General features: G+C 47.0%; 1 protein-coding gene across 1 annotated transcript in view; it reads right to left on the bottom strand.

Annotated features, from left to right (window-relative positions):
* The window catches only part of LOC130131745 (neural cell adhesion molecule 2-like), a 156,043-nt gene that overhangs the window by 58,221 nt on the left and 79,933 nt on the right, over positions 1-17,889 (bottom strand). Inside the window, exons 9-11 of the mRNA XM_056301544.1 lie at positions 7,850-8,000; positions 4,730-4,917; positions 4,280-4,376 (exon numbers count right to left, since the gene is read on the bottom strand). Of these exons, the coding sequence (XP_056157519.1) occupies positions 4,280-4,376; positions 4,730-4,917; positions 7,850-8,000 (436 nt within the window). The remainder of the gene's footprint in view (positions 1-4,279; positions 4,377-4,729; positions 4,918-7,849; positions 8,001-17,889) is intronic.

Raw genomic sequence — 17,889 nt, forward strand, 5'->3', positions numbered from 1 at the left:
TTCCTATCAACCATCAATAATTAATTAATTAATTGATTAGGTTTCCTTTATTAATCCCCTTGGGGAAATTCAGTTATTGCAAATCAACCCATCCTAGCTGTGATCTGTGTAGCTAGCAGCAGTGGGCTGCCACCTTTCATGCTGCACCCGGGGACCAACTCCAGTGCTTTTCCCCATTGCCTTGCTCAGGGGCACAGACAGGAGTATTAACCCTAACATGCAAGTCTTTTTGATGGTGGGGGTAACCGCGGCAACCGGAGAAAACCCACCGCAGACACGGGGAGAACATGCAAACTCCACACACTGGGATGACCACCAAGGTTGGACAACCCTGGGGTTCGAACCCAGGACCCTTCGTACTGTGAGGCCACCGCGCTAACCACTGGGCCACCGCACCGCGAATAGAAGTCTACACAAGTGTGGTGATTACATCATCACAAGAACCGTTAAGGGAAGTTGGCTGTTGATTGAATAATGCTGAAAGAAAAGCATCACATATACGGTATCTATTCATTACACTGAATACAAAGTTTTCAGCAGCAACTGGCCATTTTTCCACCACAGCGAGGTCTCTTGTTGAGAAATCATTGTTGCACTGATGACTATGTGGAAGTATTTTGCAGAAATGCTTATTCTTTGTGATTCCAATCACCCACAAGGGCATGAGCCAACTCAATGCAGTTTGGTATCATGTGAAGGGCCTGCAGAGATGTATGGACTGTATCTGTATGCAGATACACCCACTCACACAGACACACAAAGGCATGAATGCACACACATGAACAAAGGCATGCATTCACACGCACACATACAAAGGAATGAACACACACACACACACTGAATGGAATGTCCTTTTTTCCAGCAGTCCTCAGAAGTTGTCTCCAGCTCCCAATCAACCTTGCGGCATCGCTGAAACTTGGAAAACTCTGGGTTTTTTTTTTCATCCGGTAACAATCACAGCGGCTTCAGCTGCAGTTGTCATACTATGGCTGTTTTTGTCGTTCTCTCCTGTCAGGGTTTTTATGTATGCACTACTAGTGAGAAAGGGAACAATATTTATGCAAGGTAAGTGCTGATATGTGTTCTGGAAAAGCCGGAACATTCCCGTTATGTTCCTTAGTGAAGCGTGTTCACTCCGGTGTTGGCAGCCGCTGCACCTTTGTACCTGTCAGTCCAGTCATTAATACAGACATTAAGGTGACTCAGTCCTTCTTATTATAACTGGGCTTTGAGTGCAACTTTAAATAGATGGCACAGCACGTCGGTGATTTCTCTCTCCAAGACTCGTTCTAAAAAAAAATACAAATAATTTACTTCAATGTAATTTTTCAGACAGGCACAGCCAGGCCACGCTAGAATCAAAACGCACTATAAACTTCCTCCCGAGCAGGGGAGAGAGTGGAGTAGGCCGACGCCACGGTCTGCTTGGGAAGTTTCTAGATAATGCCCGGGGATTTCTGCAGCCTTTTAATGATAAGCCTTTGACGATGGCGTGTTAGGAGCTGATTAGTTTTAGCCAGGTCACCCGCTTCAAATCATCCACCTTCCCCTTTTCTTCCATTACCGTCTACGGACTCGCTCACCGACGTACTTATGCGTGCACGCGCGAAACGGCGTGGCTCTGTGTGTAGATGTAGCTGGCTCGGAAGTGAATCCGAAATGCATTGTTTTCTAAAGTCTACATATTAAGTCAGCTTTTTACTCGGCGCTTTTCTCTTCAGCCAGAGCAATTCAATTTGCACTAAAGAAAATTGGATCGCACTATTGTGTATTAGCCCGTGCTACCGTAAATTAAAGGGTACTTCAGTAAATAGTTAGGGGTATGGTAAATCAGTCGGCACTATTTGAGATTAGGCTGGGGCTGAATAGGGCTGTAGTGAAATTTATCTCCACGTGAATTGCAAATGAGGCCATTACCGACAATGGAGAGCCGTAGGACTACGAAACAGTCAACATGTTAGACCTGTTATGAAAGCGCTGAACTTGAGAGGAGCAGAGTCTCTAATTCCAGATGAGGGGTCCCTTAAAGTCAAGATGAAATGAAAAATGCTGGTAAAACTTTCTATGAAGCTTGCATCTATAATGTCCCATAAACATCTTTAATGCCCTATAAGCATCTATAATGCCCTATAAGCATCTATTGCATCTAACGCCCATACTTTCTTATAATGTGTATTAAAATGACTAACGGCTATGGCTGAAGACTGTGAAATAGCACTGAAGTCTCATTATGCATCTCTACAAAACTTCAGCAAAACAAGTTGGCTATGATGCATTATGACATTTGACAGATAAACAGGCAAATGATGACATATGTATAATGCATAAATCCGTTTTAAATTGACATAATGTATCATAAAGGTGGTTATGAGGTGTTGTGAGGGTGTATACATGGTTATAATGAATCTTACAATGACTTATAGCTACACTTATAGGGCATTATAGATGCTTATAGGGCGTTACAGATGCAACCTTCACAGAAAGTGTGACCAAAATGCCTTTTTAACTCTTTTATATCACATTCCCGCTCATATTGTGCACTTATCTAATAAATTATGCAAAATATATATACAAAAAAATAAAAAAATAAATCAATTTCTTTGTTGTAGTTTTTTTGGGGGCATTTTTTCCCCTTTTTCTCCCCAATTGTACTTGGCCAATTACCCCACTCTACCAAGTTGTCCCGGTCACTGCTCCACCTCCTCTGCCGATCTGGGGAGGGCTGCAGACTACCACATGCCTCTCCTCATGTGGAGTCGCCAGCCGCTTCTTTTCACCTGACAGTGAGGAGTTTCGCCAGGAGGACATAGCGCGTGGGAGGATCATGCTATTCCCCCCAGCACCCCCCCCCAAACAGGCACCTCGACCGACCAGAGGAGGCGCTAGTGCCACGACCAGGACACATACCCACATCTGGCTTCCCACCTGCAGACAAAGTGAATTGTGTCTGTAGGGACGCCTGACCAACCCAGAGGTAACACAGGGATTCGAACCAGCGATCCCCACATTGGTAGGCAACGTTATAGACCACTACACCACCCAGACGCTCCCATTTCTTTGTTGTGTTTTTTTTTTAACATCAAAATCCAATCATGTTTTCTCCCTGTAGAACAAAATGTGACGCGTGCTTATGTAGGCTTGAACAAACTAATTTCAACCAACAATATCATGACATCCACCCGCCAATCAATCTTCAACTTTTAGCGGCACAGGGCTGAGATTCATTAGCTAGCTAGCTAGCGACACGCCCACTTTTCAACATTCCAGTCAAATTCCTCCCAACGCCATGTCCCGCCTGTCTATAAACATGTTGGGAGGCATGTTACCGTATGATGTGTTGTTATATTACCACAGCGGCCTTTACTTTATATAGACGAACTTGACTTCAAGGAGAAAAAAATGCATAAACAAAATGATAACAAGTGCCCTCACCTCTAAACTCTTCCCTTCACCATTAAAGAGATTATCATCAGAAATAGAACTAGATAAACAGGATTTATTCCTGTAATGAGTTTCTGAGACAAAAATGTAACATTGAGTAAAACAATTGTATATTTTGTGATTCTGATATCAAAACCTTAGAATATGTGGGGTTTTCTTTGGTGCTTGTAATTATACGAGACCCTTTGTTTCAAAATTAGATATCTGAAAAGGACTCTCAATCACCCAAATTAGAACAAAATGATATTAAATTTGGAGTCCTACTGCAGATCAAAAATTTGGAAATGATGTACTATAGCCTAATTGTTATGGCTACACAATTTATTCACACATGCTGATTTTTTAATGCCAGACCGCTGTTCTCAGTCTTCAAAAACGAGTTAATAAACTTTAACAACGCATTGAGATCTATAAAATACAAACAAGCCCTGCATATTTGCAAAAAAAAAAGACATATTTTGATTTCTGATGAGACCTCTAACCCATTTTTATTTCATTTATTGATTGCATGTTGTTTTTTTTAAATTTATTTTGTGCTTTGTGTTATAATATGAAAAGCTATAAAAGCTCGATCTTTGCGTGGTACTGGTTTGTACTGCACAGCTCATTAGTGTTGTAATGGGCAGAATTTGTTGTCCAAAAAAAAAAAAAGTCCCAGCTGTCTATCCTGTTTCAACTGGAAATACGTCACCATATGGAAATCAAAACATGTTGAAATGCCGTTTCAGCTGGACTTAGACTCAGCAGCCTCTGGAGGGTGATGACTGAAACAGGTGGTAGTTGTGGTTTTGTCGGTGGGGAGGAGGTGACATTCGGTTCTAACAGCTGCTCCACTCACCTGCCTGTGCTAAGATGAACTCCTGGTACCGTACGCCAATGTTGTTTCTTGCCGTGCAATTGTAGCGTCCGAAGTCCCTGTCGGACATCGGCGTCACCTGAAACCAGAGGAAGCTCTAGATGGTTAAATTAGCCTACATTTAGCCTATAAGTAAGAGAAACCATACAGTAAACGGGTTTAGACACATTGGGGAATTTCTCTATACCAGACTTTTGAGCCCATTCTCATCCCACGGTGTCATTAATTGACGCTAATAACGATGATATATGATGAACATGGCCTGCATGAGAGGTGTGAAGACCTGCGTGTCATTAATATTCATTAACGAGTCCATGAACACGTGCAGTGTCTCCATCCTAATGCCAACCTGCATGTCATATATCAACGCTTTGCCAGCGGCGTCGGTATATGACGCCACGGGATGAGAATGGGTTGGAGTTTTTAACCCACCTCCAGCAGGGACCTGCCCTCTGCGCTGTATACCCGGGTGTTAGCGGTGCCCTCCGCCGAGATAGTGAAGCGCTCTCTCCTCCACAGCATGGTGGCTGGAGGGTTGGACATCACATCACAGCTGATGTTCACGGGGTTTCCCTCCCACGAGTAAAAGATGGTGTGGTTGGTCAGGAACTTGGGCATGTCTGTGCAAAGACATACAGTAGTCTCTGTCAGGCCTTCATTTTCATGCTACAAGGAGACACAAATTGTGTTACATAATGGCACAATTATTTATGTATTTTTACCCCCCTCCCCCTTCTCTCCAGTTGTATCCGGCCAATTACCCCACTCTTCCGAGCCGACGCAGTCGCTGCTCCACCTCCTCTGCCGATCCGGGGAGGGCTGCAGACTACCACATGCTTCCTCCGATACATGTGGAGTCGCCAGCCGCTTCTTTTCACCTGACGGTGAGGAGTTTCACCAGCAGGATGTAGCACAAGCTATCCCCCCCCAGTTCCCCCCTCCCCCCGGACAGTCACCATGACCGACCAGAGGAGGTGCTAGTGCAGCGACCAGGCCACATACCCACATCCGGCTTCCCACCCACAGACACGGCCAATTGTGTCTGTAGGGACGCCCGGCCAAGCCGGAGGTAAACACGGGGATTCGAACCAGCGATCCCCGTGTTGGTAGGTAACAGAACAGACTGACACGCCACCCGAACACCTGTGGAGGAGCAATTTCTTCAGAGGGAGAAGAAAACACGTTTCATTAACACTTCACATACAAACGGCCTCCGTGATGTTAAAAAAAAAAGAGACTCGGACAGTGTGAGCTGCAAGCTGTGCTGCAGTTCTCCTTTCGGCCCGGTCGGCCCGGCCCAGTTGGAGAGGCATTACAGTTGTTTTATGTTTTCTTGCAGGGTTCCATTAAAGAGATTGATGTCCGACTCTCTGTCACAGCCGAGGACATACTATCCCCCTGCAGACAGCAGCGACTTAGTAAATGAGTTCATTAGTTCGGTGGCGGCGGCTGGCTCAGCCCAGCCCGTACCCGAGACACACCGCCCGCGTCTGGCTGTCGACAGGGGTGTCAGCCAACTTGAGTAAGTTGTCAGCCGGTGGCACCACCAAAGCAGCAACATGGCGTCATGAGAGAAACGCTGCTTTGTTGTTGCGAAGAGGGTGGCGTGCCTTTCTGATGACTTACAATTGACATATTGTCAAATGTGTGTGTGTGTGTGTGTGTGTGTGTGTGTGTGTGTGTGTGTGTGTGTGTGTGTGTGTGTGTGTGTGTGTGTGTTAGTGCTCTCTATTCACGTGTTTCCTTTGTGCTGCAAAGGGAGCAGGCTGCCACCCAACTGCGCTTCCTCCTCCAGAGCTCCACGGCGCCGCTATTGGTCATGATCAGGCGCCGGAATTGCTCCGGTAATGAAGCTAATCATTCCAGAGGAGCAGAATGGAGGTCTTTTCTTTAAACCTCGTTAGGCAGGCGGGGGGGGGGGGGCTGACAAGGCTGAAACAGCCAGCACTGAGGAATGGGCTGGCTCGTCAGGAGGAAAAGAAAAAAACAAAGAGCTGCGAGGGGGATAAAACGAATGGCGGTGGAGGATATCCTCTCACTAATGAACCTTTCTGGAGGCTGTCTACATCTGTGTGCATCTGTGTGTGTGTGTGTGTGTGTGTGTGTGTGTGTGTGTGTGTGTACGAGCTGGGCTGGAGGGGGAGTATATGTTTACATTAATCCGATATTCTTCAGGAGAGACACATTTCAAGCTTAATGTGAAATGGACCAACAGAACCAAGCACTACTGAACTCTGTGTGTGTGTGTGTGTGTGTGTGTGTGTGTGTGTGTGTGTGTGCAACTGATGGGAGCTCACCTTTTCCAGGCTTCATTTCCTGCTGTGGCGGAGAGTGTAGCTTAGGCTACTTTTCAGGGTGTGTGTGCGTGTTTTTGTGGTATTTGCAGATAATACTGAAAGCATGGTAAGCTCCTCTGAAGACACCCAGTGTGGGCTTTAGTGTGTAGACCTTGCTTTGTTGTGGGTTTTAGTGTGTAGACCTTGCTTTGTTGTGGATTTTAGGGTGATCGCGTCCCCTCACAGTGTAATGACGCCCCTGCTTTGGTATCAACACAGTGAAGAGGCGGCAGTAATGACAACTGTGGTTTACTGATGAAGACGCACAAAGCGTCATGTGCATTGCCTCTTGTGTATGATTTAGACCTCCACGTTGATGATACCCCCCCCCTTTTCTCCCCCAACTGTATCCAGCCAATTGCCCCACTCTTCCGAGCCGTCCCAGTTGCTGCTCCACCCCCTCTGCTGATCCGGGGAGGGCTGCAGACTACCACATGCCTCCTCCCATATATGTGGAGTCACCAGCCGCTTCTTTTCACCTGACAGGGAGGAGTTTCACCAGGGGGATGTAGCGCGTGGGAGAGTCACGCTATTCCCCCCACTTCCCCGTCCCCCCTGAACAGGCACCCCGACCGAACAGAGGAGGCGCTAGTGCAGCGACCAGGACACATACCCACATCCAGCTTCCCACCTGCAGACACGGCCAATTGTGTCTGTAGGGACGCCCAACAAAGCCGGAGGTAACACGGGGATTTGAACCAGCGATCCCTGCGTTGGCAGGCAACAGAATAGACCGCCACGCCACCCGGATCCCCCATAACATTTGATTATTGAGACTCAAATCTAGCCAGGTTTTGATGTTCTTTTGATTGTAACCTGAGTGTGACGGTTCATAAATGAATAAAGAATGGCAATGACCAAAAAAAGTTCAACACGGGAGAAGAGGACTGAAAAATGTTTCACCATAACACTTGTGTTGGGTTTTGTCCCTCAGTAAAAGAGTTGTGAGATCGTACTTGGTTGGAGGATTGCATGCATTAGCTCTCTCCAATTGGGAATTGATTGCGTGTGTACACTTCAAATATGCAGGACAAAAAAAGAAAAATTGTGAATACCATTGTGTTATGGTCAATCCAGTCTTGGCCTTGCATACACAAAACATTGTTGTGAAGTATATGTGTTTCTCTCACTCTCTCTCTGTGAGCTTGTGTGTGTGTGGACCCACAAACCCCCTGAGCCAGCTGTGAGCGGAGTCAGGAAGTTAAATTTTACTTACACTCAATGTCCAGGAACATGCTCTTCTGATGGCCTCCGATCCTGCTGAGGGCCTCGCAGTCGAAGCGACCCAGGTCGGCCAGCTTCACGCCGCTGATGGTCAACATCGATTTGCCGTGACGTCCGCGAACTTCGAAGCGCCCGTCTTTGCTCTGAACACACACACATGCGCGCGCACGCACACACACACACAGAAGCACACGCCATCAACTACTTGTCCAAAGTTACTTTTCCAACTTTGCCGGTGGTACTATCCATTAGACCCTCGATCCATTTTAGCCCCACTTGCCTGAAAACCGCCACTTGTCACCAACAGTAAGGGTTAATGCAATGCACCGTCAATTTGTTACAAGGTCATTACGCCCGTACCAAGACAGATGGTATCAATTTGAATCAATGGGTCAATTACAGAAGAAGAGGCAATCATTCCAGTAATCGACATCCACCTGTAATGAGGAAAAACTCCCCGGGAGCACTCCGGTTCCCGACACGACATCGCTCTGGCCTCCAGACTGTTACCTCACTCAGAGAACTTCTGTCGCCCTCAGAAACTCCTTTCCAACACCGCTCCCAAGAACTTACAGCCAATCTGGTTCCTCTGATGAGGTGCATTGTCAGAGCTTGTCTCTAGAGAAATCCAGCTCTACTGCAAACTGCTTTAGCAACAACATAGTATCTTTTGTTCATGCCAATACAGCTATTTGAATTTGAAGCTGAAATCCAGCTCTAAAACAAGGTTGCTTTTCTCACACACACACAAAAAGAAAAAAAAATGCTTGAAGATTATTTTTCTTTTTTTGGGGCTAAAAATTAGATTCATTTCCTAGAAATAAGGAATTTTTGCTTGCTTGAAATTCAATTTTTGCAGTGTGCACACTGTCACAGTTGATGTTTGAAGTTAGATCGAAGTTATATTTCCTAATGACGCCAAGTCACCATCACCTATTCTCAAAACAGCGCCCGGTTATTTCGGACCACCCCTACATGTTAATAGGTCACCTTAGAAATAAAAAAATAAAGTTGTTTGAAGTTGGGCATCTGTATTTCAAGGCATAGTTGGCCCAGCCCACACAGAGGGACTTCGCATAGAAGAATATGGTGGAAGACAAACCTGCCAAATGTCAGTTGATCAACCTTTTTATTTGCCGAAAAACAATCCAGCCACCATTGTAGGACATTTTTGGAACAAAAAGATACAAATGGCATTAGGCTAATTTAAGTTGTATGAGGACGTCATCTTGAAGGGGATCACATATGACTTAATGCTATTAAGCTGTATTATTTATTTTATTATTTATTTTTAGAATTTTTTTATATTATTATAAATTATATCATTATATTCATATTATTATTTTTATATATTTTTTATTTTATAATTTTTTGAAGTTATTTAGCTTCATGCTATTATTATTATTATACAAATGTCCTTTAACTTCATGCCATAATACAACATAATAAGTGGGCGGGTCCATTCCTTGGGCCTCGGGTTAGAATGAGGTAGAAGTCTATTTGATGGGTAGTGCCTTTCTTAGGATATGAGATGTTCCAAGTAGTTCCATCTTCTGTAGTTCTTGTATTCTGATGTTACCCGGCGGGATCCGTTGGGTGTATTTCCCAGGGCTCCTATCACTACTGGTATTGTTGTGGTTTTCATTCCCCACATTCGTTCAATCTCGACTTCCAGGTCTTTATATTTGGACAGTTTTTCAGTTACTTTTACTGAGGTGCTCCTTTCAGTCGGGATGGACATGTCGATGAGTAGGCAGCTCTTTTCTTCTTGATGATGATGTCTGGTCTGTTGGCCTTCATCTCACAATCTGTCTGTATTGGCATGTCCCATAGGACTATGATGTCATCTTTTTCTGTCACTGTTTGGGGCTCGTGCTCGCACCATCTTTCTTTTGTATTGATGTTGAATTCTTTGCAGATGTTCCAGTGCAAGTATGTGGCGGCCTTGGTGTGTCTTTGTAGGTATTCAGTTTTGGCCAGCTCAGGGCACCCTGCCCCCATATGGTCAATGGTTTCCACGATACGGTCAATGATTATTATTATTATTATTATTTCTTTCATGTTTCTTGTTTTACATCCTGTAGAGCCGGGTCCAAACTATGGACCTGAGGCACTATAGGGCAGATGTCACTTGATTGACAGTACTCGTGGTAATATGTGGGCTGTTCCGAGTAGGGGAATCTTCTGGACTGCATGGATGTGGATGTTGCCTGGGATACGGTTGGTGAACTTTTCCATTCCCTTCTTCATGAGTCCAAGAACTACGATGACCACTGGTGTTGTTTCGGTCTTCATGCCCCACATCCTGTTGACTTCAGTCTCCAAGTCTTTGTACTTGGTCAGCTTCTCTGTGACTTTCACTGAGGTGTTTTGTTTTTTCGGATGGTGTTGCCATGTCGATGAGCACACACCTCTCTTGCTTCCTGTCCTGATAACGATGTCGGGCTTGTTGGCTTTTATCTCTCTGTCATTGTGGGTGGGCGTGTCCCAGAGGATGGGGACGTCATTGTTCTCAGTCTGATATTCGTACCACTTCTCAGTGGTCTTGATTTTGTAACTCCTGCAGATCTTCCGGTGCAGGTATGCTGCTGCCTGGTTGTGCCTGTACATCTACTCGGTCTTTGCCAGTTCCGGGCAGCCTGACACAATGTGGTCGATGGTTTCTTCATATTATTCTTGCCACAGTAATGTTATTATTATTATTGTTATTATCATTTCTTTCGTGTTTCCTGTTTTATATCCTATAGAACCGGGTCCAAACCATGGACCTGAGCACTAGGCACTATAGGGCAGATGTCACTGGATTGACAGTACTTGTCGTAATACGTGGGCTGGTCCGATTAGGCTGATCTTCTGGACTGCATGGATGTTGATGTTGCCTGGGGTACAGTTGATGAACTTCATCATTATTATTATATCTAAAAACAGTGAAACTTTGTCTGTATGGATGGCTGTCGCCTTGTGACAACTAACCGCTGACTGGAAGTCATCGCTAACTGGCTTTAGTGCTATATGCCGTTGTGTGCCGAACCAAAGCACATGAATTCTATTTCCGTATTCAAATTCCCACATGAAGCTAACAACAAGTTGGCGCCGGAGGGTGATGAAGCCAGGAAAAGATATGTGATGAGCAGGCTGATTTGACAGGTTTTAGAGTGAAAAATTCATTGCTCTTTTCCTGCACTTGCTGACGCATAAGGGAGGAAGGGCACCGCAACGAGTTGGAAAAACGGTTTTAGCTGTGTTCTCCTTATTATTCATAGAGTCCGAGAGTACTGTAGGGTATTTTCGATATGAGCACCCACCACATGGCACATGGCATAAATTACGTTGGCAGTCTATCCGGGGCTCTCGAAGCCTTTGGAATGGCAAGACATGGCAGGGGAAGAGCGCTGCAGCGCATCATGTCTGAACTGTCACTGTTAAGTCATACTAAAATAGAAAGGCTGTATAATCTGAAATGCCTGTGCCCGTGTCATTTCTGGTTCATCTGTGAGAACACCGCGTTCTGCTGAGCAGCGCCGACAGGAACACATTTACAAGCCAGTTTAAAAAGCGAAAGCGGCATTATCAGGAATCATCCGGGGCGTGAAACCCAAAACGTGAAGGCACACAAGCAAACAACAACAGACGACAAACACACTTATTCACAGACAGCATTACGGATTCAAAGAGACTAATTGGGATGGCGTTTTAGTCACAGGAACCGCCGTGAAGAAAACGGCACCAGGGACTCAGCCAGAGCCATTTCCATAGCCAGAATCCGCTTGACGAGCACATCAAGTTGATCAATAGCTCGCTTTCTCAACTTTTATCGCTCTTGAATTAATCCATCAAGGCGAGTGAGACGGAGCCTCCAGACGGGCAAGAAAGCAGAACAGGACTTGACGGCTATAGCTCGGGGTCCGCGGTCTAATCTAGCATTGTGCTCAATTCAGGGGTTGCTCACAGCGGCGGAAATGAAACTGGAGCAAACACAAAGCCAAACACGAAGCCACAACTTGGAGGCAGGAAACCGCAGCAGGTGGTTCCCAGAGTCTGACTAGCAAAGAGATATCCCGCAATGCTCCTCCTCCCGCTGCTCCTCCTGCTGTTCCTCCTGCAGCCCTCCGCCCCCACACAGCCTCTGGAGAACACTATGTGTGTGTGTGTGTGTGTGTGTGTGTGTGTGGTACATGTACTACTCATGTACACACACTGCATGTGCACGCCCTCTCGTATGTGCTGCACATCCTTGTTAATCGATGCAGACCCCGCCCCTTCCTAACACGCCGCTGTGAGCCCCTCGCCACTGCTAATACTCATTATGCGTCTAAGCCCCATAAGCCCCAGCTGTGAATCCCTTACTTTTGACTCCCTCCCTTTTTATGTTGTCGCTCGTGACCTCATCATTATCCTGTTTAGAACGGCTTATCGCCGCTCTAATCATCGCAACACTACCGGCAAACGGGGCGAGGCCGCCTGCGAAAGCTCGGCTCTGCTTTCTTTGTGGAGCCACACGGCACACTCGGCTCTCGCTTTGCCAAGGGAGGTCACCGCCATTGGGGGGGAATCTGCATTGAATGAGAAGGCTAAGGCTGTTGGGGTGCGGGGGGGGGTTGATGGGGAGGTAGGAAGAGAGAGATTCAAAGGGAGGAAAGCCTTCAGGAGAGGAGCTTCTGATTCAGGGAATTTCTTCCTGAACCTGGCCCCTCCATCCCTCCATCCCTCCCTCCCTCGCTCTCTCCTCTCTCCTCTCCCCCCCCCTCACACACACACAGACATATATACACACCAACACATCCTCCCCCCCCCCCCCACACACAGACATATATACACACCAACACATCCTCCCCCCCCCCCCTCACACACAGACATATATACACACCAACACATCCTCTCTCTCCCCCCCTCACACAGACATATATACACACCAACACATCCTCTCTCTCCCCCCCTCACACACAGACATATATACACACCAACACATCCTCTCTCCCCCCCTCACACAGACATATATACACACCAACACATCCTCTCTCTCCCCCCCTCACACACAGACATATATACACACCAACACATCCTCTCTCTCCCCCCCTCACACAGACATATATACACACCAACACATCCTCTCTCTCCCCCCCCTCACACAGACATATATACACACCAACACATCCTCTCTCTCCCCCCCTCACACAGACATATATACACACCAACACATCCTCTCCCCCCCTCACACACAGACATATATACACACCAACACATCCTCTCTCTCCCCCCCCTCACACAGACATATATACACACCAACACATCCTCTCTCTCCCCCCCCTCACACAGACATATATACACACCAACACATCCTCTCTCTCCCCCCCCTCACACAGACATATATACACACCAACACATCCTCTCTCTCCCCCCCTCACACAAACATATATACACACCAACACATCCTCTCTCCCCCCCTCACACACAGACATATATACACACCAACACATCCTCTCTCTCCCCCCCTCACACACACAGACATATATACACACCAACACATCCTCTCTCCCCCCCCTCACACACACACAGACATATATACACACCAACACATCCCCCCCCCTCACACACACACAGACATATATACACACCAACACATCCTCTCTCTCCCCCCCTCACACACACACAGACATACACTCACCGGCCACTTTATTAGGTACACCTTGCTAGTACCGGGTTGGACCCCCTTTTGCCTTCAGAACTGCCTTAATCCTTCGTGTCATAGATTCAACAAGGTACTGGAAACATTCCTCAGAGAGTTTGGTCCATATTGACATGATAGCATCACGCAGTTGCTGCAGATTTGTCGGCTGCACATCCATGATGCGAATCTCCCGGTCCACCACATCCCAAAGGTGCTCTATTGGATTGAGATCTGCTGACTGTGGAGGCCATTTGAGTACAGTGAACTCATTGTCATGTTCAAGAAACCAGTCTGAGATGATTCGAGCTTTATGACATGGCGCGTTATCCTGCTGGAAGTAGCCATCAGAAGATGGGAACACTGTGGTCATAAAGGGATGGACATGGTCAGCAACAATACTCAGGTAGGCTGTGGCGTTGACACGATGCTCAATTGGTACTAAGGGGCCCAAAGTGTGCCAAGAAAATATCCCCCACACCATTACACCACCACCAGCAGCCTGAACCGTTGATACAAGGCAGGATGGATCCATGCTTTCATGTTGGTGACGCCAAATTCTGACCCTACCATCCGAATGTCACAGCAGAAATCGAGACTCATCAGACCAGGCAACGTTTTTCCAATCTTCTATTGTCCAATTTTGGTGAGCCTGTGTGAATTGTAGCCTCAGTTTCCTGTTCTTAGCTGACAGGAGTGGCACCCGGTGTGGTCTTCTGCTGCTGTAGCCCATCTGCCTCAAGGTTCGACGTGTTGTGCGTTCAGAGATGCTCTTCTGCATACCTCGGTTGTAATGAGTGGTTATTTGAGTTACTGTTGCCTTTCTATCAGCTGGAACCAGTCTGGCCATTCTCCTCTGACCTCTGGCATCAACAAGGCATTTTCACCCACAGAACCGCCGCTCACTGGATATTTTCTCTTTTTCGGACCATTCTCTGTAAACCCTAGAGATGGTTGTGCGTGAAAATCCCAGTAGATCAGCAGTTTCTGAAATACTCAGACCAGCCCGTCTGGCACCAACAACCATGCCACGTTCAAAGTCACTTAAATCACCTTTCTTCCCCATTCTGATGCTCGGTTTGAACTGCAGCAGATCGTCTTGACCATGTCTACATGCCTAAATGCATTGAGTTGCTGCCATGTGATTGGCTGATTAGAAATTTGCGTTAACGAGCAGTTGGACAGGTGTGCCTAATAAAGTGGCCGGTGAGTGTATATACACACTAACACATTCTTTCTTTCTCTCTCTCTCCCCCTTCACACACAGACACACCAATGCACATTGTCGCTCTCTCTCTGTCTCTCTCTCTCTCTCTCCTGCTCACTCTCTAGCTGTCTCCTTCTCTCTCTCCCGGTCTCCCCCCTTCACACACACATATATACACACTTAACACATTCTCTCTCTCTCTCTCTGTCTCTCCGTCAACTGACAGACGCTGTCTAGGGACCAGCTCAGCCCCTAAAGGATAGCCTGTTTGATATGCAGCTCAGAGGAATGACAAGGATAGAGGGCAGCTATATACCTTCCCGAAACACACGCACGCACGCACGCACACACACACACACACACACACACACACACACACACGCACACACACACACACAATCATCCATGCACATGCACATTCCCAAAACTGCATGCTCACGAAGACAAACACACAAACATTGAGTGACATGAGCGCACACAGATAAAAGCCAAGGAACGCAGCAAGTTGAGGGGAGACAGAAAACCAAGAGGAGGAGACTGGGAGAGACACAGGAGAGATAAGAAACAGACAGAAAAGGCTGTGTAGCGGTAAAGTCTGCCCCTACATGATCCAAAGAGACCCCGAGTACGACAAAAGACGGGCAGTCTCCCATGTTGGATGGCAGAAACCACCGATGTATACTATACATAATGTGTAAGTCCTCCTGTAATGAGTGGTTCTGGTGTTATTTTCCAGAGATTCTGTGATGTGTGGCTCTGGTGTTGTTTTCCAGAGCTTCTGTAATGTGTGGTTCTGGTGTTGTTTTCCAGAGATTCTGTGATGTGTGGTTCTGGTGTTGTTTTCCGGGGCTTCTGTGATGTGTGGTTCTGGTGTTGTTTTCCAGAGCTTGTGTGATGTGTGGTTCTGGTGTTGTTTTCTAGAGCTTGTGTGATGTGTGGTTCTGGTGTTGTTTTCTAGAGCTTGTGTGATGTGTGGTCCTGATGTTGTTTTCTAGAGCTTGTGTGATGTGTGGTTCTGGTGTTGTTTTCTAGAGCTTCTGTAAAGTGTGGTTCTGGTGTTGTTTTCTAGAGCTTGTGTGATGTGTGGTTCTGGTGTTGTTTTCTAGAGCTTGTGTGTGATGTGTGGTCCTGATGTTGTTTTCTAGAGCTTGTGTGATGTGTGGTTCTGGTGTTGTTTTCTAGAGCTTCTGTAAAGTGTGGTTCTGGTGTTGTTTTCTAGAGCTTGTGTGATGTGTGGTTCTGGTGTTGTTTTCTAGAGCTTCTGTAAAGTGTGGTTCTGGTGTTGTTTTCTAGAGCTTGTGTGATGTGTGGTTCTGGTGTTGTTTTCTAGAGCTTGTGTGATGTGTGGTTCTGGTGTTATATTCCATAACTTCTGTGATGTTGGAGAATTTGCACAAAGCCAAAAATGTCAGTAGAAAATGTCCCTGGTGCCGGAACTGCACCAGTCTAACTCTGGCAACGTTTCATATGCCCCCCCCACACATACACACACACACACACACCCCCGCTGGGTCGGTGGGATCTGAACCAGGTCCTCGGTTCATCTTTCAAAGCCTGAAGACACCGGTTTGTCTTCAACACCACCTCTTGGGTTGACAGAGAGGTGACATTTTGCACTGGCTTTCTGGTTGGATGAAAAGGAAGAAAGGGGTGGAGGTACTGCATGACCACAACAAACCCACAGCTGGACGGAGCCTATTAACAGAAGTGGAAATTAACACGGGTGTCCAGGTGGTGTAGCGGTCTGTTCCGTTGCCTGCCAACACGGGGCTCGGCGGTTCGAATCCCCGTGTTACCTCCGGCTTGGTTGGGCGTCCCTACAGACACAATTGGCTGTGTCTGTGGGTGGGAAGCTGGATGTGGGTATGTGTCCTGGTCGCTGCACTAGCGCCTCCTCTGGTCAGTTGGGGCACCTGTTCGGGGAGAACTGGGGGGAATAGCGTGATCCTCCCACGCGCTACGTCCCCCTGGTGAAACTCCTCACTGTCAGGTGAAAAGAAGCAGCTGGCGACTCCACATGTATTGGAGGAGGCATGTGGTAGTCTGCAGCCCTCCCCGGATCAGCAGAGGGGGTGGAGAACCGACCAGGACTGCTCGGAAGAGTGGGGTAATTAGTCACATACAATTGGGGAGAAAAGGGGGAGGGTTTGAAATGAACACTTTCAGTTTTCAATTTCAACATTCATCATATAAATGATGCATGTCTTTTAACGACGCGGGCCAAAAGGGCAGCAGGGTCTTCACAGACAAAACAATACAGCATCAGAGACAGCTAATAACGCTAATGACAATGGGCCATGTCCACACCAAGGTCACATGACAGGAAAGTTCACTCCCGTGATGGACCGACGTGATTTTTATGCTGCTGCTGACATGTTTATGTGCACTCCGCTCCATCCGACGGTCGTGCCAACTTAAAACACAGAGGACCGCTGTCAGCTTTTTGGTTTGAATGCATTCATTTTTGCTCTAAAAGAGCGGAGGTCATGGCGTCCTTTGGTTTAATGCTACCCGCAAATAAAGCAGCGGGAGCCAATCAATACCCCGGTCAAAAATCCTCGTTTGTTTCGTGATTAAAGTCAAGCAACTTCAATCCATTATGCTCTTCCTCTCAAAGGTTACTGCCATGACTGTGTCTGTTCTCACCTCAGCCACTCGTTTCACCGGGTTTCTCATTTTGTTGCCTTCCTGCTCCATTTTGAAATCCTTACCCGTGTTGTCGTTTCAGTTCCTGCCCCCACTTTGCCACCAGTCGGCCTCATGTCCGCCACACCTGTTCCCCGTTGCCTGACTAGATGTTCAGCGTTCATCCTTCCCTGGCTTCCCTGTGTCCTCGCCAGATTATCTTGCGGGTTTTGCTGCCTAGTGGCCCGGTGCTTTTCTCTTTGTGAACTTTTTGCCTGACCTGCCTGTACTTTGGACTCTGCCTTTATCATCATCATCATCATCATCAGTTCCGTAACCTATGGAGGTCGTAGGAGCACAGCTGATGCCTCAACAGGTTCAGTCATCATTGTGTTTCAGTAGGGGGAGTACCTGTTGGTCCCTATCTCCTCTCCAGGGATGGATGGCCGTTGGTTCATAGAGGAACTCATCCGCCCTTTGACAGGTTTTGTTTTCAGTCCTGCTGGGTGTCTACACACCCTCCTCACAACAACCC

Source organism: Lampris incognitus, chromosome 21, assembly GCF_029633865.1.
Source record: "Lampris incognitus isolate fLamInc1 chromosome 21, fLamInc1.hap2, whole genome shotgun sequence".
Lineage (NCBI taxonomy): Eukaryota > Metazoa > Chordata > Actinopteri > Lampriformes > Lampridae > Lampris > Lampris incognitus.